This window comes from Mobula birostris, chromosome 13 (genome assembly GCF_030028105.1).
Source record: "Mobula birostris isolate sMobBir1 chromosome 13, sMobBir1.hap1, whole genome shotgun sequence".
NCBI lineage: Eukaryota > Metazoa > Chordata > Chondrichthyes > Myliobatiformes > Myliobatidae > Mobula > Mobula birostris.
In genome coordinates, this window is record NC_092382.1 from 45,104,520 (window position 1) to 45,125,306 (window position 20,787).

A 20,787-nucleotide genomic window follows, 5' to 3' on the forward strand; every position below is an offset into this window, starting at 1 on the left:
CTGTTTTTTAATCAAATTATACATAAAAGAAATATTTTTTTAATTTTTTCTTTTTGAGTTAAAATTTCAATTTCATTGGGTTTTTGGCAAAAACATTGTTTGACCCAGTTTGCCTTTTAAATAAGCCCTTAATTGAAGGTAACAAAAGAAAGTGTTATTTGATATTTTGTATGTATTCTTTAGTTGTTCAAATGCCATCAATATACCCCGTTCATAACAGTCTCCTATAGATCTAATCCCTTTTTGGTACCAATTATATAAAAGTTGATTATCCATTGTAGAAGGAATAAGTCTGTTTCAGATCAAAGGTCTCCTTGCTAATAAAGATTTCTTTATTTCATTATCAATGTTTATCTTATTCCATAGATTTCCATAGATCAATCAAATGTTTTAATATAGGAGATCCTTTCTTTTCCCGTATCCATTTAGATTCCCATTTATATATAAAATCTTCGGGTGTATTTTCGGGTGTATAAATAGATTAAATTCAAACTTATCTGATCTATGCTTTCGGTTAATCAAGAAATTGGTACTTTCTTACATTCTACCTGGTCTTGTTCCAAAATTCAACCTTTTTGGATAAATTTAAGATTTTTATTGGAACAAATTACTGGAACTCAACTTCCACATAACCCTATATTGTTTCTATTAGGTGATATTGAAGAGATAAAACCGAAACTTAAACTGAATAAATATCAGAAAGAATGTATAAAAATTGCATTGGCAGTAGCCAAGAAGGCTATAGCAGTTACTTGGAAATCGGATTCGTATTTAAGTATGAATCGTTGGAATAATGAAATTTCTAGTTGTAGTCTACTCGAAAAAAATTACTTTTAAGAGATAAATATCATACATTTTTGGATATTTGGCGCCCTTATTTACAAAAGATAGGATGGCATATTTAGTTGCTCCGATGATAAAGATGTTGGTCCCTTGGGGAAAGTAATAAACAAATATACTAAATTAATTTTGAATCCCATGGAGCATGTGGAAACCTTCCACTATCCAGGCAGTTCTTCTTTCTTTTTTTTTTCTTTTTTTTTCAGGTAGGGGTATATATCGGGGGGAAGGGTTAAGGGGATGGGGAGGGTATATATTATCATTCTATGCAATCACTTCGAAAACTCAATAAAAATTATATTTTAAAAAAAGCAGCACACCTGTCTGTCTTATCTTCATACCAGGTGCTGAGGTTGGCAGGTGTTGGGAGCAGATCGTACGCTGCTCTGCATAGAACAGAAATGCGGAGCGGTTCCATCTGCCGCAGAACATTCCAAGATAGATGTCGTTGTTCAACACTTTCCCACCAGGTCCAAGCCCCTTGTTTGGCCAGGCCAGCTGTTTTAGCTAACCTCTTCTCCTCTTCTACCTGTCGTATTTCTTGTGTTACAAGCTCACGGCGCTCCTTACCTGTAGAAGATGACCACCACTTGTGGGTTGTCCATCCAAGTCCCTGGTGGCCTAGCTGGATAGCCCCAACCGTCCCCTTGTGCTTCAATCTAGACTCTGCCTCATCAACTGCTACACGGGCTGACCACTTCCTGCCTGATCGCACATCCGGCTGGGTGTTCCTGATGACAGGGTCTTTTGAGTCTCGAAGCATCCAGAATGATCTTACCTTGACTACCTTGACCTCTTCCACAAGGGATTGCACTGGGATGGTAAGCTTTGTCTGGCTACTGTGGATTGCAACATTGGTGAGGCTGTTCGGTGCTCCAAGCCACTTCTTCACATACTTGTTGATCTTCTGTTCCATTGCCTCAACGTGTGACATTGCCACTTCATAGACAGTTAGTGGCCACATTATCCACGGCATCAGTCCGTACTGCAAGCACCACAACCTCAACTTGCCAGGAAAGCCACACTTGTCAACAGACATCAGACCTCTGCTGATCTATTCTCCTGTCTCTTGAACCCTCTTGGTGTCTTTCAGCTCCTCTGTGGAAATAACTACAAAAAAAAAAGAATAGGCGCCACATATGTAACTTATCAGTCTTGTGAACATAGGATTTTAATATGTTGGAGCTCACGCCTCTGATTCCCTCCACACGTCCTTCCGAGACTTCGGCCACCCTCCGAACCCCCGAGGTCCGGTGTCCGCCGCCCTGGAACCACTGTCCGTTCCACACACATCCGTCCTCTCCGCTCGCCTCTCGAAAAGCCCGCGCTCCTCAACTCAGCACACATATATAAGATAACATAACATGACTTCCATTGGCTAACAAATGAATACAATTTCCATTATCTCCCTGTATAACCCAAACATTGCTGTTACAGAGAACCCCTTGCTCAGCAGTTAACATTACGAGAAACCATTTTGATATAACACTTCAGAGAAGCCATTTTGGTAATAAGCGATCAACAGTTAACCGTCCACCTAGCATATTGAGAGACCAACATTCCACCCCGCCCCACCGAAATGTCATGTTCTCATCACATTCAGATCATTCGCCATCCCTTCCTGCAGAACGCACAGCCCAATCCACGTGCAGAAAGCAGTGATCTGACTCCCCAACACAGTGAAGATCAGACCTTGTTGCCCGGGTGCTACATAAGCCAACCTCTCTGGGGGTTTCCGACGCCTCTAAGGCCTACGCACCCCCTTGTCTACCCCTTCTGCCTCGGACACTACAGGGGACCCTTTTAAACTACGAGGCAAATCCTCCCCCGAGCGGTCACCAAAGCCCCTCTGCACCTCGGAATCCTCTATCTTTTGTCCAGGCCCTACATTCTCTCCTCCAGAGCCCTGTTGTGCTACGGACTGCCCCTCACTAGCCCACTCTAACCCAGTGGGGGAAAGGCCAGGAGTCTCTTTCTCCGTCCCGGGAGCATCAGCGAACGGCAGAATGTACCAACCATCCCAGTCATCACCTTCCAAATCAGTATCCCTCACAGAGGCTGGGCCTGGGCCCGTCTCTCCAGGGGTGGGCACGTTCTCCACCCTGCGGGGATGCAGAGTCCTGGCACGGTGTGCAGCCACCTCTTCAGGCTCCTGCTCTACCTGCACATCTTGCCCCAGCGGCAACAGGTGATTCCGATGGAGAATCTTGACAGGCCCTTTTCCATCCTCAGGCCATACCCGGAAAACCGGCAGGTTTGGCATTTAACTCTCCATCACATAGGGCGTGGCTGCCCAGCGATCAGCCAGTTTGTGTTTTCCCGGTAATCCCAGATTCCTGATGAGGACTCGGTCTCATGGCAGGAGTTGAGTGAACTTTACTTTCTGGTCGTTCCTCCTCTTATTTCCCTGATTCTGTCGGGTGGCTGCCTCCCCGGCCAACTCGTAAGCTCTTTTCGGTTCTTCCCTCATATCAGACACATACTTCAAGTAAGGCTTCGGTGACACCTCACCCGCATCAGCCCCGAAACAAAGGTCAATGGGCAGCCTGGCCTCGCGCCCAAACACGACATAATAGGGCGAGTAACCAGTAGCTTCATTGCGTGTGCAGTTGCAACAGTGAACAAGATGCCCAATATGTCGACTCCAACAATTCTTTTTGCTGATCTCCAGAGTCCCGAGCATGTCTAGTAGTGTCCGATTGAACCTTCCCAGCTGGGGATCCCCCTGCGGATGATAGGACGTGGTCCTCTATTTCTCAACCCCCAGCATGCCCAGCAACTCATAGATGAGCTTACTCTCAAAGTCCCGTCCCTGGCCACTATGGATCCGCCGGGGAAGACCAGAATGCACAAAATACTTCTCCCATGGCACTTTCGCCATGGTAGTCGCCCTCTGATCCTTGGTAGGGAAAGCTTGAGCATACCTGGTGTAGTGGTCTGTGATGACCAGGACATTTGCTGTGTTGGTGACATCGGGTTCTATGGACAGGAAATCCATACACACCAGGTCCAAAGGCCCCGCACTCTGCTAGTGGGACAAAGGGGCAGCCTGCCCGGGCAGCGTATTCCCTCGTATGCAGCGAATGAAGGACGTGCAGTATTCTTCAACCTCCGTCCTCATTCGGGGCAGTAAAACCTATCCTTGAGCAATCCATAGGTATTTTCAACCCCCAAATGCCCAGAGCCATCATGGAGAGACTTCAACACAACCTTTGATACTTCTCTGGCAGGACCAGCTGCCAACACCGAGCTCGGTCGGGGCTGACGTTACCCGGTATAATAATTGGTTCTTCAACCTCAACCGAAGCCATTCCTTCAGAACAGGGATGCGGGACCGTGCTTGGTCTTCTCCGTCCATGTCACATCCCCCTCTTCCAAGGCATGCCAGACCAGGCCTATGTCCGGGTTATCTTGCTGAACAGTGGCCACTTCCCCAGGGCTTAACCCCAGCAACTGCGTGGTCTTCAGAGCAGTCATGTCACAGTACACTAGAGGCAGAGCATCACTGGATGTCCCCAATGAGTTCACTGCTCGATACGGCCTCTCCTTCTCCTCAGCCTGCACGATGATAGCAAACTCGCACATCACCTTCACCTCGGATGCAGGAACCCTCTCCCACTCCTCGTCCTTCCCCAGCTCCTCATGGCCCCGTCAGGACAGCGCATCCGCGTCGACATTCTGGCTCCCCGGCCGGTACTTCAGGCTGAAATCATATTAAGACAAAGCTGCCAGCCACCGATGGCCCGTGGCATCCAGTTTCGCCGAGGTCAGGATGTAAGTGAGCGGGTTGTTGCCTGTCCGCACCTCAAACTTGGCCCCGTAGAGCTAGTCACTCAGCTTATCCACCACCGCCCATTTCAACGCCAGAAACTCCAACTTGTGGGAGGGGGATAGTTTCTCTCCGATGGCGACAAACTCCGGCTGACAATCGCCACAGGCCTCAGGCCAGCGCCCTGATCCTGATACAAAACGGCCCCCAACCCCTCACGGCAGGCATCGGTGTGTAGCACGTCGGGCAATCGGGGGTCTGCAAAAGCCAGTACCGGCGCCTGAGTCAGCATCTCCTTCAGCGAATGGAAAGCCGCTTCACGTTTGTCATCCCATCTCTGTCCGGAGGGCTCTGATGGGTTCAAATATTCTCCATCCTCCCGTCCTTTCCTCCCCTTCCCCCTCTGTCCCAGGGGAGGGTAGCCACGCAGGAACTGGTTCAACTGATGACTCACCCCGGCGTAGCCCTTCAGGAGTCTCCGATAGCACCCACAGAACCCCAGGAACGAGCGCAGAGCGCTCATGGTCTGGGACCTCGGCCACATGGTCACCGCTTCTATCTTAGCCGGGTCTGTAACTACTCCATTCGCTAGACTATGTGCCCAACATAGCCAACAGACGTCTGGCAGAACTGGCACCTGTCCAGGGAAAGTTTTAACCCTTCCTGCTTCAGACGGCTGAGCACCTTCATTAGTCTCACTTCGTGTTCTTCCAAGGTGAATCCAAATACTATGAGGTCGTCCAAATATACGAGCACTTCGAGCAGGTTCATATCCCCCACTGTCTTCACCATGACCCTATGGAAAGTGGCAGGGGTCACCGATATGCCCTGGGGCATCCTTCCGAACTGGTAAAATCCCAGAGGGCAAATGAAGGCCGTCTTCTCCTTATCGGTCTTACTCATCGGGATCTGGTAATATCCACTCCTCAAATCCAACACGCCAAACCACTTCGCCCCACTCAGACAAGCCAGCGCGTCTTCGACCCGGGGAACTGTGTACTGATCAGGGACCGTGCGCCTGTTCAGTGTTCTATAGTCCACACACATACAAACCTTCCCATTCTTCTTCCAGGCCACTACGATAGGAGACGCATAAGGACTTCAGGACTCTGTGATGATCCCAGCCTCCTTCAACTTGCACAAATGCTGCCGCACGTCTTCCACATCTGCAGGGGCCAGTCTCCGTGATCGTTCTCTGAACAGATAATTCTCAGTCACCCGTATGGTGAGGCGAGTGCTCCTGGAACAACCCACATCAGATTCGTCAATGGAAAAAATATCTGTCATCGTCAACATCTTCTCCACCAGCCTCCGCTTCCAACCCTCCGGCACAGGGGATGCCTCAAAGTTAAAAGCTTCAGCTGTCACCTTAGGCCGTTTTCCCGACAGCTCTCCCCAACTGGCCTCACGGGGGTGCTATGCATCACCATCAGCAGAAACAAATGCGTCAGAGGCAGTCCCCGCTTAAAGGTGACCTCTCGCGCAGCCGTGTTCCTGACGGTCACCACCAGCCTGCGTGCCTGCACCACCGAGGGCTTCTGCAACTCGGGTCTCACCAGCACCCCAGCAGGGAATCTCGACGCCCCCTCAAGGTCTTCCGAGGTGTCCACTAAAAGGGCTTCACCCTCAGGCACTCCCGGGAATCTAGGGATCCCCATCACACTTGCTACTTCACCGGGCCGTACCGCCCTGGGCTTCGACTGGGCACACAACACAGTGACTCATTCACACGCCGCATCCAGCCCCGGGTGACCCCACGCTTCCTCAAAAGCAGCTCAGAACACTGGGTGCACTGACAGGGTCTCCAAAGTCTTTCTCAACTTCTCCTTACAGGGTCCGAAGAGTCTCTGCACAATAGGGGTGTTGGTCCCCACCAGAATGGACACACCCCCAGTCTCACCAGTGTCGGGGTAAACCAGTACCAGGGTCTCATGAGCCTCAGACACCCTCACCTCAGCTTCCAGGAACTCCAGTTTCACAGACAAATAGCCATCGTACGGGTAATCACCATCACTGATACCCCACATTTCCAGTGCACTGAAAGGTGTCAGGGGTAAATGCGCCAGCTCCTGATCGTAGAACGACCGGTACAGTAATGTGACCTGCGACCCCGTGTCGAGTATGGCTTTTCCATCTGTCCCCTCTCTCGGGGTCCCACCAATACTTCTGGGATAGGGTCTTTTCCTCTCGAGGGCCCCGTGGCACATTGTTGGGAACATATTTTTCCCGAAGACTCCAGTCCGTACTCTCACTGAGTCTCTTCTGAGTTTCCCAACACCCGCCTCCTCTCCGGCTGGGACACCCGCGGGCTCTCCCTCCAAGGGGCTCCCTGCCATTCACATTCCCACCTGAAGTTCCCCTCTTCCCCACAGTTATGGCACACGCCTCGTCTCGCGAGACCCCAGCCTCTGCCTGGCCTCAGTGCTGTCCGTCCCTTCAGGGAGGGGCCTTTCCCACTAGTCCCCACACGCGGAGAGACTCCGCCTGCCGCGATCTCTTTTGCTATCTCCCGCGTGGATCTGGCCCTGGCCATTTCACCACAAGGAGCTGCTACCGAGGACGGCACCGTACTAACGAGGCCCCCTTCCGCTTCCAATGGGTCCTCCTCCTCCCTTACCTCTCTGAGCAACCGAACAAAAGACGCGTTCTACGGGGCTGCCGGAGGCTCATAGCGACCGCATCATGTCTCTGCATGCCCCTGGCTACCTGGTCGATCCTTATCTAATCCATCTCATTCCCTGAAATGATCCCCGGAGTCTCAAGCAATTTAGCCTTCGCTCCAGCCGGAAAAGATACTCAGAAAGCTTTTCCCCTTTATCCTGACACAAATTCTGAATTCCCCCTAAAAGCTCCACCCTGCCCCCAGTTAGCCCAAAAGCCTCCTCGAATGCTTCTAGACCCTTGTGGAGGCCCCATGTGCCACCTAGGCACTGAGGGTTCAGACGATGAATGCTTCCAGATACTCCTTCCAGGAAGCCAAGGGCTGGTTAACTTCCACGCCTTTTACCACCTCAGCTGCCACCCTTCTCAAACTTTCTCCCAATCTTTGCCGCTTCTCCTCCTCAGAACACTGCCACTCACCGAGCAGCTGAGAAGTATGTTCTGCCCAGGTTTCATCATCATCTTTCCCTTCGGGAATGGGAGCCCTCCCTGAGAAAATTCTTAACTTCTGACGTGGCTCTTAACTTCTGACGTGGACCCCCCGCCCTGGTCACCAGGGAGATAATGGCTGAAGCCAACTCAGAGCCTTCCCCCTTCCGTGGGGAATGAGAATCAATTACATTCTCAAAATCTGACCACTCCCTTCCTTCATCCTTCAAAAACGACTGACCCGCTTTCTAAAATCTGCGCCCCAAGCTGCGGGCAATGCTACTGGTGTCCCTTCAAACCCTTCCTCCATGACAGTGTGCACGCCCCATAGACCCGCCTCACCTACGTCACTGATACACGGCTGCAGTCCCAATTCCTTGACGTCAGCGCCCGTCTGTACCAGCACAAAGGCTGAGTCCCACATTTTACCAATATTTCTGCTTACAATCTCAACCTTACCGATAGCTCTGACCATAGTCAAACATCGAATTAACACATCGTCCGGAGTACGTATGTCCACCCCCTTAGTACACAGGCATGATTAACTGGGACATCATCGATCTCACACCAAAGTTCAATCTTATCCGAGTCCATCTCCCCTAATTTAAACCCGGTGACTTACTCTGTATCTGACAGAATTCAAATCCTGGACGAGCCCCCACAATGTAACGTCTTTCATCCCACCGGAACATACTTTATATCAATTCGTAATGATGGGTTAGTAGAAACAACTAAAAGAAAAGGCGCCACATAAGTAACTTATCAGTCTTGTGCACATAATATTTTCATACGTTGGAGCTCACGCCTCCAATTCCATCCACAATGTCCTTCCAAGACTCCGGCCACCATCCGAACCCCCGAGGTCTGGTATCTGCCGCCCTGGAACCGCTGTCCGTTCCCCACACATCCGTCCTCTCCGCTTGCCTCCTGAAAATGCCCCCGATCCTCAGCTCAGCACACACATGCAAGATAGCATAACATGACTTCCATTGGCTGGCAAATGAATACAATTTCCATTATCACTAATTATAACCCAAACATGCTGTTACAGAGAACCCCTTACTCAGCAGTAAACAGTACGGGAAGCCGTTTTAGTATAACACTTCAGAGAAGCCATTTTGTAATTAGCAATTAACAGTTAACAGTCCAACTAATATTACTAAGAACACTACACAGAATATTAAATTCCAGTCCCAGTAAAGGTGAATGTGCAGCAGAAGAAACTCCTCCCATGCCCAGTGACCAGGGTGCAGAACTGGGTGTGGTGAGCAGCAGCAATAATTGCAGAGTTCAGCACCGACAGTCACTCTCGAAATTGCATCAGCAACAGTGATAGACAAATATCCAGCATACAGCTTATTGAAACTTTCTCCCAAGTGTGAACCCGGTAATATGTCACAAGGTTAGATTACTAAGTGAATCTCTTCCCACATTTACAGCACTTGACCGGCCTCTCCCCAGTGTGAACTGAATGATGCACATACAGTTGAGGTGACTGAGAGAATCTCTTCCCAAAGTCTGAGCAGGTGAACAGCCTCTACCCAGTGTGAACTGACTGGTGTGCCAATAGTTCGGATGACTGAATGAATCCTCTCCCACATTCTGAGCGGGTGAACGGCCTCTCCCCAGTGTGAACTGACTGGTGTCTCAGTAGGTGAGATGCCCGAGTGAATCCCTTCCCACAGTCTGAGCAGGTGAATGGCCTCTCTCCAGTGTGAACTCGCTGGTGTCTCTGTAGGTTGGATGAATGTGTGAATGCTTTCCCACAGTCTGAGCAAGTGAATAGCCTCTCCCCAGTGTGAACTGACTGGTGTGTCAGTAAGTGAGATGCCCGAGCGAATCCCTTTCCACAGTCTGAGCAGGTGAAAGGCCTGTCTCCAGTGTGAACTCGCTGGTGCACCATTAGGTTGGATGACCGAGTGAATCTCTTCCCACAGACTGAGCAGGTAAACAGCCTCTCCCCAGTGTGAACTCGCTGGTGCGCCATTAGGTTGGATGAATGACTGAATCTTTTCCCACAGTCTGAGCAGGTGAATGGCCTCTCCCCAGTATGAACTCGCTGGTGTACCAGCAGATCAGATGACTGAGTGCATCCTTTCCCACATTCTGAGCAGGTGAATGGCCACTCCCCAGTGTGAACTGACTGGTGTGCCAATAGGGTGGATGACTTAGTGAATCTCTTTCCACAGTCTTTGCAGGTGAATGACTTCTCCCCAGTGTGAACTCGTTGGTGACTCTGTAGGTTGGATGACTGAGTGAATCCCTCCCCACAGACTAAGCAGGTGAACGTCCTCTCTCCAGCGTGAACTCTCTGATGTACCTTCAGTTTAGATGAGCAAGTGAATCTCTTCCCACAGTCCAAGCAAGAGAACGTCCACTCCCCGGTGTGAACTGACTGGTGAGCCATTAGGTCAGATGATCGAGTGAATCCCTCCCCACAGACTGAGCAGGAAAGATGATCGAGTGAATCCCTTGCTCCACTTCTTAAATATCGAGACAGAGACAGCAAAATTGGCGTGCCGTGTTCGAGATTCCCAAAGACAAATTCCCTGTCCTTTTTAAACCTGAAAAAAAATTTACAAAATCCATCAATGGGTGAAGGATAACATTTCAGATAAGATCACTTTATTTGCCAAAGTGTGACATCGCACTATTAATGTGAAGTTCAACCCAAGTTGGAGAGAGAAATCATCTTCTAGCTGGTCACAGTGCTGGCGACTGGAATGACCATCAAATTCTCTGATGCTCTTCCTGTCTCTATAAGAATGGGGCATTTCTGCCAACTCCAATCTGTGACCTGGTTCGGTTTGACTCTCTCCATTGGTGTTATTCCCTGTTCTGCCTGAGCGGCATTGCCTGGCCTCACAGTAACTGAAGCACTCTCACACAAATAGCCTTTGTTAATGTGCAGCTCAGATTTTCTTTATGTACTGTTAACTGAAAGTGCCACAGTTTTAATGCCATGTAAATATCTCCTACTCAGATGTATGGTTGGTCTGCACAGCTGTTAAAAGGAATTCGAGTGAATATTAGTATTACTGAAGGTTCTTGTCACAGTCATAGAAAAGTACAACACAGAAACAGGCCCTTTGGCCCATATAGTTGGTGTTGAACTATTTAAACTTTCCACTCCCATACCCCTACAATCCCAGTACCTATACAAACTTCATAAATGTTGAAATTGAGCTCACATACACCAGTTGTGCTGGATGCTCATTCCACACCTAGATGACCCTCTGTGTGAGGAAGTTTCCCCTCATGTTCCCCTTAACATTTCACCTTTCACCCTTAACCCATGGCCTCTGGTTGTAGTCCCACCCAATCCCAGCTTGCATTTACCCTATCTATAACCCTCATAATTTTGGTACACCTCCATCAAATCTCCCCTTAATCTTCTACATTCCAAGGAATAAAGCCCTGGCCTGTTCAATCTCTCCTCATAACCTAAATCCTCCAGACCTGGCAACATCCTTGCAAATTTTCTCTGAGCTCTTTCAACTTCTTTAACATCTTTCCTGTAAGTAGGTCACCAAAACTGCACACAATACTCCAGATTAGGCCTCACCAATGTCTTGTACAAAGTCAACATAACATCCACCTCCTGTACTCAGTACTTTGATTTATGAAGACCAATGTGCCAAAATCTTTCCTTCTGTCCCTATCGAACTGTGACACCACTTCCACTAAAATATACACCTGTATTCCCAGATCCCTTTCTTCAACAACACTCCTCCATGCCCTACCAGCCACTGAGAAAGACCTACATTTGTAGGTCCTACCAAAGTTCAACACCTCACATTTGTCTGCATTAAATTCTATTTTCCAATTCTCAGGCCATTTTTCCAGCTGCTCCAGTTTGCACTGCAAAGCCATGATAGTCCTCGCACAGTCTGCTAAACCCCCAGTCTCGGTTTCATCCACAAATTTGCTGCTCCAGCTAACCATGTTATCATAGAACATTAGAGCAACAGGCCTTTTGGCCCTTCTTGGCTGTGCTGAACCATTTTCTGCCTCGTCCCACTGACCTGCACCTGGACCATATCCCTCCATACACCTCTCATCCATGTATCTGTCCAATTTATTCTTAAATGTTAAAAAAGAACCCGCTTTTACCACCTCGTCTGGCAGCTCATTCCATACTCCCACCACTCTCTGTGTGAAGAAGCCCCCCTAATGTTCCCTTTAAACTTTTCCCCCCTCACCTTTAACCCATGTCCTCTTTTTTTTTTCTCCCCTAGCCTCAGTGGAAAATGCCTGATTGCATTCACTCTATCTATATCAATCATAATTGTACATACCTCTATCATGTCTCCCCTCATCCTTCTATGCTTCAGGGAATAAAGTCCCAACCTATTCAACCTTTCTCTGTAACTCAGTTTCTCAAGTCCCGGCAACATCCTTGTAAACCTTCTCTGCACTCTTTCAACCTTATTAATATCCTTTCTGTAATTAGGTGACCAAAACTGTACACAATACTCCAAATTCAGCCTCGTCAATGCCTTATACAACCTCACCATAACATTCCAACTCTTATACTCAATACTTTGATTTATAAAGGCCAATGTACCAAAAGCTCTCTTTATGACCCTATCTACCTGTGATGACACTTTTAGGGAATTTTGTATCTGTATTCACAGATCACTCTGTTCTACTGCACTCCTTAGTGCCTTATCATTTACCTTGTATGTTCTACCTTGGTTTGTCCTTCCAAAATGCAATACCTCACACTTGTCTGTATTAAACTCCATCTGCCACTTTTCAGCCCATTTTTCCAGCTGGTCCAAATCCCTCTGCAAGCTTTGAAAACCTTCCTCACTGCAGATTACTGATATAGATGACAAACAATAACAGACCCAGCACTGATCTCTATGGCACACCACCAGTCACAGGTTGCAGTCAGAGAGACAAACATCTGCTACCACACTCTGGCTTCAGTGCGTCATTCAATTTAATGTCTAATCTTAAGTGCTGAGTGACTGAAACTTCTTGACCAATCACCCATATGAGACCTAGTCAAGTGCTTTGCAAAAGTCCATGTAGACTACATCCACTGCTTTGCCTTCATCCACTTTCCTTATAACTTCCTCGAGAAAATCTGTAAGATTGGCTAGACGTGACCTGCCATGCACAAAGCCATGCTGCCTATACTTAATCAGTCCACATCTATCCAAATACTTATACATCTGGTTCCTGCACGTGTTGCAATAACTTTCCCCCTACTGATGTCAAGCTCACCAACATAAGATTTCCTCATTTATTTTTAGAGACTTTCTTGAACAGCAGAACAACATTGGCTGTCCTCCAATCCTCTAGTCCATCACCTGTCACGAAGGGTGAATTATATATCTGTGCTTGGGCCTCGACAATTTCTGCACCTGTCTTCTGCAGGGTCCCAGGGAAAAACTTGTCAAGCCCTGGGGATTTATCGACGCTAATTTGCCATAAGACAGCAAACACCTCAATTTCTGTAATCTGTACAGGGTCCATGAAGTTGATGCTGCTTTGCCTCACTTCCATAGACTCTGTGTCCATCTCCTGAGTAAATACGGATGCAAAAAAATCTCCCACATCTAATTTGTCTCCTCATATGGATTATCATTTTGATCTTGCTGAAGATTATTTTTTTCCCTTGCAATCTTTTTGCTCTTAACATATCTGCAGAATCCATGAAGATTCTCCTTCACCTTGTCTGCTGGGGCAACCTTATGCCTTCTTTTATTTCTTTCATAAGTGTTCACTTGAATTTCTTGTACTTCATAAGTACCCCATTTGTTCCGATCTGTCTGTACCTGGTATGCACCAGCTTTTTATTGATCTGGGAGATGAAAGCCAAAGGGGTGATAGAGCTGCATGGTGGGAGGTGGGATGTGGCGGGGGTGTTAAACTAAATTTGAAGGTGGAATGGGAGTCTGAATAACAGAGCAGAGAGTGGAGGGGTTTTGGAGACAGATGTTGTTCAGATCTCAGACAAAGTCAGAAATGAAAAAGTTGAGCATGGTGCAGTGAATATGCTGAACCCTGTATATTTCAATACCAGGAGAATCGTAGGAAAGGCAGATTTGTTCAGGGCATGGATCAACACCTGGAATTATGACACTCGGATCTGGCAACTGTGGACTGGGACAGGCTGCTTTATGGTAAATGGGAGGCCTTTAAAGCAAAATTTTGAAAAATTTTGGATATGTGCTTGTCAGAATAAAAGTTAAAGATAGAAACTGTAGGAAGTATACACAATTATGAGGGTTTAGATAGGGTAAATGCAAGCAGGATTTTTCCACTGAGGTTGGGTGCGATGACAACCAGAGGTCATGGGCAAATGGGGAAGGTGAAAATTTAAGAGGAACATGTAGAAAAAACTCTTCACTGAAATGGTTGTGACAGTGTGGAATGAGATGCCAGCACAAGTGGCTCGTGCCAGCTGAATTTGACTATTTAAGAGAAGTTTGGATGGGTACCTGGATGGTAGGGGTATGGAGGGCTGTGGTCCCAGTGTGGGACGTTGCATCAGAGAGTTTAAATATTTTAGGCATTGTCTCGATGGGCTGAATGGCCTGTTTAACAGATCCTCTCCATGTCCCTATGACAGAGGAGCCGGCCAAACTTGATTGGAAGGGGAGACTGGTAGGATTAATGATGGAGCAGCAATTTCTGGAGATTCTGGGAGAATTTCAGGAGGTGAGTGATAGATACATTCCAAAGAAGTGGAAGCATTGGAAAGGCAGGAGGACACAACCGTGGCTGAAATGAGAAGCCAAAGCCAACATAAAAGTCAAAGAGATGGCAAATAATAGAACAAAAACTATTGGAAAGTTTTTAAAACTAACAGAAGACAACTACTAAAAAAATCAGATATGCTCAGGGCATTGAATTATGATTTGCAGTTATTAATGAGACTTGGTAGCATCCAACAGTCTGAGGCATTCAGAGGAACAAGATATCTGGGGCCTTAATATCTCTGGAAAACCAAGATTCTCTGAACCAGTTACCTTCAACTTTTAATTTGGCAGGCTCATACAAACTCTACACATCAAAATTCCACTTCTGAAGGATGCCCACTTACCAAGTACTCCTTTGCCAGAAAACAGCCTGTCCCAATCCACACTTGTCAGATCCTTTCTGATACCATCAAAATTGACCTTTCTCCAATTTAGAATCTCAACCCGTGGTCCAGGTCTCTCTTTTCCATATTTACTTGGAATCTCATGGCATTATGATCAGTCGATACAAGGTGTTCCCATACACTAATTTCCATCACTAGCCCTGGATCATTTCCCAATATCTTATTGCACACTTCTACATTGGGAATTCTACATGCTGATTAAGGACACATTTGAAAAACTCTACCCCAGCTAGACCTTTTACAGTATGGCAGACACAGTCAATATTTGGAAAGTTATAATCACTTACTACATCAACATTTGTTTCTTGGCATAGTCTGCAATCTCTCTACAAATCTGTTCCTCTAGATCCTTTCTGATACCATCAAAATTAATCTTTCTCCAATTTAGAATCACAACTCATGGTCCAAACCTCTCTTTTTCCATATATACTTTGAATCTCATAGCATTATGATCACTAATTTCTGTCACCAGCCCTGGATCATTCCCTGACAGCCTATTGCATACTTTGACGTCAGGAGTTCTATGTACTGATTAAGGGCACATTTGACAAACTCTACCCCATCTAGTCCTTTTTAAGTATGGGAGTCCCAGTCAATATATGGAAAGTTATAATCACTTACTACATCAACATTTGTTTCTTGGCATAGTCTGCAATCTCTCTACAAATCTGTTCCTCTAGATCCTTTCTGATACCATCAAAATTAATCTTTCTCCAATTTAGAATCACAACTCATGGTCCAAACCTCTCTTTTTCCATATATACTTTGAATCTCATAGCATTATGATCACTAATTTCTGTCACCAGCCCTGGATCATTCCCTGACAGCCTATTGCATACTTTGACGTCAGGAGTTCTATGTACTGATTAAGGGCACATTTGACAAACTCTACCCCATCTAGTCCTTTTTAAGTATGGGAGTCCCAGTCAATATATGGAAAGTTATAATCACTTACTACATCAACATTTGTTTCTTGGCATAGTCTGCAATCTCTCTACAAATCTGTTCCTCTAGATCCTTTCTGATACCATCAAAATTAATCTTTCTCCAATTTAGAATCACAACTCATGGTCCAAACCTCTCTTTTTCCATATATACTTTGAATCTCATAGCATTATGATCACTAATTTCTGTCACCAGCCCTGGATCATTCCCTGACAGCCTATTGCATACTTTGACGTCAGGAGTTCTATGTACTGATTAAGGGCACATTTGACAAACTCTACCCCATCTAGTCCTTTTTAAGTATGGGAGTCCCAGTCAATATATGGAAAGTTATAATCACTGACTGAATCAACCTTTGTTTCTTGGCATGGTCTGCGATCTCTCTACAAATTCGTTCCTCAAAATCCCTCAGACTGTTGGGTGCAACCAAGTCCCAGAAATGGCTATAATATCATGTTTCCATGCCCTGAGCTCATCTGGCTTTCCTATGATGCTTCCTGCATTGTGATATACACAGCTCAGCACATTCATCACACCATGCTCAACCTTTTGATTGATGACTTTGTCTGAGCAACATCTGTCTGGGTGTCAAGAAAGCAACCTCTCCCTCAATGTCACAAAAACAAAGGAACTGGTTGTGCACTACAGCAGGGGTCCCCAACCTTTTTTGCACCGCAGACCGGTGAAAAATTGAGAATATTCTTGCGGACCGGCCGACCTGGGGGGCGGGGGGTGGGCAGTGTTCAAGTAGGGTTAAACTCACCTCAACATGTCTTTTACAGTTAGGGTTACCGACTCTCTCACTCCCAAATAAGGGACAAAAGTAGCAGTCAAATATGGGTCACTTGTGTTTACCCCGAGAAAGACTACAATGACCATGAAGCCTTGCGCGGACACTGTGTGTGCATGTGCGTACGTGCCATTTTTTTTTACCACAAATCGGCTTTGGCTTAATCTTCCCGACTGCACTGTACATACATTATTTCTACCTTATATAGGCTGTGTATTTATCATATCATTCCTGCTTTTACTACGTTTTTATATGTTAGTGTTATTTTAGGTTTTATATGTTACTTGGTATGATTTGGTAGGTTATTTTTTGGGTCTGGGAATGCGCATAAATTTTTCCCATTAATGGTAATTGCTTCTTCGCTTCACGCCATTCCGGCATGAATGGTTTCATAGGAACACTCTACCTTAGCGGGGGAAATACGGGACAATCCGTATGGGACAAACCAATCTAGCCCAATATACGGGATGTCCCAGCAAATAAGGGACAGTTAACAACCCAATGTTCAAGTTCAACAGTGCGTGACAGGGAATGAGGAAAGGTGCAGCTGACTCATATCGTTTCCTCGCGGCCTGGTAGCACATGCTTTGCGGCCCGGTGGTTGGGGACGGCTGTACAGCAGAAGGAATGGAGACAGGCTGATCACTATTGACATCAATGGATCTGGGGTTGAGAGAGTGAACAGCTTTAAATTACTCGGCATAAACATCACCGAGGATCTCATTTGGTCTGTACATACTGGCTGTGTGGTATGTGGCTGTGCACCCCATTCACCTCAGATGCTTGAGGAAGTCTAGTATCGGTCCCAAATCCTAAGAACTTTCTACAGGGGCACAATTGAGAGCATCCTGACTGGCTGCATCACTGCCTGGTATGGGATCTGTACTTCCTTCAATCGCAGGAGCCTGCAGAGAGTGGTGCGGACAGCCCAGCGCATCTGTAGATGTGAACTTCCCACTGTTCAGGACATTTACAAAGACAGGTGCGTAAAAAGGCCCGTAGGATCATTGGGGACCCGAGTCACCCCAACCACAAACTGTTGCAGCTGCTACCATCCAGGAAATGTTACCACAGCATAAAAGCCAGGACCAACAGGCTCCTGGATAGCTACTTCCACCAAGTCATCAGACTGATTAATTCACGCTGATGCAGCTGTATTTCTATGTTATAATGACTGTCCTATGTACAAAGTATTTATTATAAATTACTATAAATTACACATTGCACATTTAGATGGAGAAATAATATAAAGATTTCTACTCCTCATGTATATTAAGGATACAAGTTATTTCAATTCGCCCTCTCCACTATCTGTTCTGGTAGTCTGACTCTAATCCCCTCTGGAACTTTAATTCCACCTCCCCCCACCACACACTAGCACTAGCAAGACTTACCACTAGGATATTTGATCTCTGCTAGTTTTAATTCCTGAACTAACAAATCCTCTATCAACCCTTTGACATTGCTCTGCTTGGTAATCACCCCCACCCCACAACAGTTTCTACAGTGGTCTACCTGCTGTAGTGTGGAATGGCCGCATGAGTACTCTGCGATGGCTATTTAACCTCATTCCCCTTCCTGACTCTCACCCAGTTTCCTGTGTCCTGCACCTTGGGTGTAACTCACCGCTCTTCATGTCATATCTATCCCAGATGATCTGGAATTCATCCATTTCCAGCTCCAACTCCCTAACGTGCAGGGTTACAAGCTGCAGCCGGATGCACATCTTGTACGTGAGGGTGTCAAGGACACTGGAAGTCTCCCCACCTTCCCACCAACGTCCCCTCATTTGTAATGATCGGTGTGCCAAAAAATCTTGTGCTGTGCAATTTTTACCCAGTAACAACAATATGTGCACACTGAATTTTAAATACAGAGTTATTTATTTTAACAGTTAGCAAATCACTGTTAATAAGACATCCTCTGGGTTTGATCAAGTTCATCTGCACTCTCACACAATCTATGTAGCAGGCCCGTAAAGGGTTATGAAGGATTTTCTCACTCCAGCTATTGCACATCGTCCATATCTGATTTGCTTGCTAAATGACACTTTAAAAAGTCAGATTTCCAAATATCACTCCACTTCCTCCCACTTGCAAATTCTCCAGCAACTTTTGCATCGTCACAACACACACAGGTAACACCAGTTTCTGTATTGTACATAAATATTTCCCCTGAACCCTCCCCCAGGTGACTGACGGCCAATGCATATGAAATGAAGGGCAGTATTCTGTCTCATTGGAGTCTGGCACATTCGTGATGTGAAAGCTATTTGTTGCCCAGGACAAAGGTGTTTGATATCATTATTTTCACAGAGTGAATGGGTCAATACATATCCTCACGGGTAATAAAGGTCCAGAACAAGAAGAGGTCGAACAAGCAACACACACAAAATGCTGGAGGAACTCAGCAGGCCGGGCAGCATTTATGGAAAGGAGTACCAATGCTGAATTCCTCCAGCAATTTGTGTGTGTTGCTTGGATTTTCAATATCTGCAGATTATCCCTTGTTTGTGATTGGAGGCAGAACAAAGGTGATTTTCTTAACAGCTGATGTAAAAGATTTTGTCCCCTTTCTCCGAGTTCCTAATCCTTGCATTTAGATAGCTGGAGTTCAACTCTGTGTGAGAGATCCATCAGTTCCCATTCCCTCATCAGCCGGAATCTCCCCCGGGCGGATCGTGGTGCTGAGAGAGAGGGAAGAGAGCAGGACTATCCCGGGCTTGCGGGCCACGGTGTCCGGAGCTCACAGCAATTGTCCCGAATTCGGTGTTGAAAATTCCCACCCGCAGCCGGGGAATATCTCTTACCTGGAGCAGACTTCTCGAGGCCTTTGTGCACTGCGCGCATGCGCGATATTCGGGAACAGCCTATGCGTTCGATCGGTGCTTCAGCGACGGCGAATATTGTTCGCAGAGCCTTCTGGGTAAACACGCTTCCATTAAAGGTTTCTGCAAGCACCAGCTCCATGTCCAGACCTTTTTTTTTGTGCGTGGAAAACTCAGTGCTGTTTTAACGCACAAAGCAGCTCCCATAAACAATACACTTAATATTAACAAACTTTCCACGTGTCTAATGCCAAAGTAGAACCTTCTTAGAAATGCAGATATAAAACAAAAGAAATTCTGCGGTTGCTGGAAATATAAACACATACACACAAAAATGCTGGAGGAACTCTGCAGTTCAGGCAGCAACTAAGCAGAAAAGTACACAGACTCGGCATGCTGAAGGGTCTCGGCTTAAACGTATTCCTCTCCACAGTTGCGGCCTGATCTGTTGATTTCCTCCAGTGTTTTGAAGAAATTAACCACTTTTTTTTCAATGAAACAGTTTCAATGTTTCTGATCTTTTATTTGTGGCCACGTCCTGCTGGTCTGATTCCTCTTCCTCCTCCTCCTTGTAAAGTCTAGACCCCATCTCTTTCTGGAGCCCCAAAGCCCTGACTCAGGCTGGTAACTCTTTGGTTTCTGACTCTGCACCATCGAAGATTCACTGGCTCATCTGCTGTCAGACTTTAGAGGCGCATTGCAACAACCCAGCTCTCTGAGGCACAGACCTTTGAAATGATTGAAAATGACACAAAGCGTTGAAAAAAGCAGGGAAGAAGGAGCTTAACCACCATAGTCCAGAGCCCTGAAGAACGTTGAAACCACTGTGAGCTCATCGTGTTATTCAGCCTGGAGAGAAGCATGCAGGAAATCCATGCAGGTGTACAAAATGATGAGAGACATTGGTCGTGTGGATCGCCAGAGTCTTTTCCCAGGGCTGAAATGGCTAACACGGGGTGGGGTGGGGGGTTATGTTTAAGCTGCTTGGAAGTAGGTTCAGAGGAGATGTCAGAGCTAAGTTTTTTGAACAAAGTGTGGTGTGTGTGTGTGTGGAATGCACTGCCAGCGACGGTGGTAGAGTCTGATACAATAGGGTCTTTTAAGAGACTCTTAGATAGGTACGTGGAGATTAGGAAAATAGAGGGCTGTGCGGTAGGTAAATTCTACGCAGTTTCTGGAGTAAATTGCACGTCGTCACAACATTGTGGGCCAAAGGGTCTGTAATGTGCTGCATATTTCTATGATCCTCTGAAATTCAAGGGAAATCTCTTATCCCATGGAGTGGTGACTAGTTGCAACCTGTTATCACAGGGAGAGTGAGAGGGGAACGGCAGGGATAGATTTTGATATACTGATATGGAACAGAAACATGGGCAGGGACCAGATGGGAGGAGTGGCCTCTCTAG

General features: G+C 46.6%; 1 protein-coding gene across 1 annotated transcript; it reads right to left on the reverse strand.

Moving 5' to 3' along the window:
• Positions 1-8,316: 8,316 nt before the first annotated feature.
• Positions 8,317-19,390, reverse strand: LOC140207590 (uncharacterized). Its single transcript, XM_072276138.1, has 2 exons — positions 19,364-19,390; positions 8,317-10,263 (listed from the first exon to the last, which is right to left on the reverse strand). The coding sequence occupies exon 2, from the start codon at positions 10,104-10,106 to the stop codon at positions 9,237-9,239; it is 870 nt and encodes a 289-aa protein (XP_072132239.1). The 5' UTR covers positions 10,107-10,263; positions 19,364-19,390; the 3' UTR covers positions 8,317-9,236.
• Between the last annotated feature and the right edge of the window lie 1,397 nt (positions 19,391-20,787).

Coding starts and splice junctions, on each gene's coding strand:
- LOC140207590 (XM_072276138.1), bottom strand. CDS start 10,106: ATGGCTCACCAGTCAGTTCACACCGGGGAGTGGACGTTCTCTTGCTTG.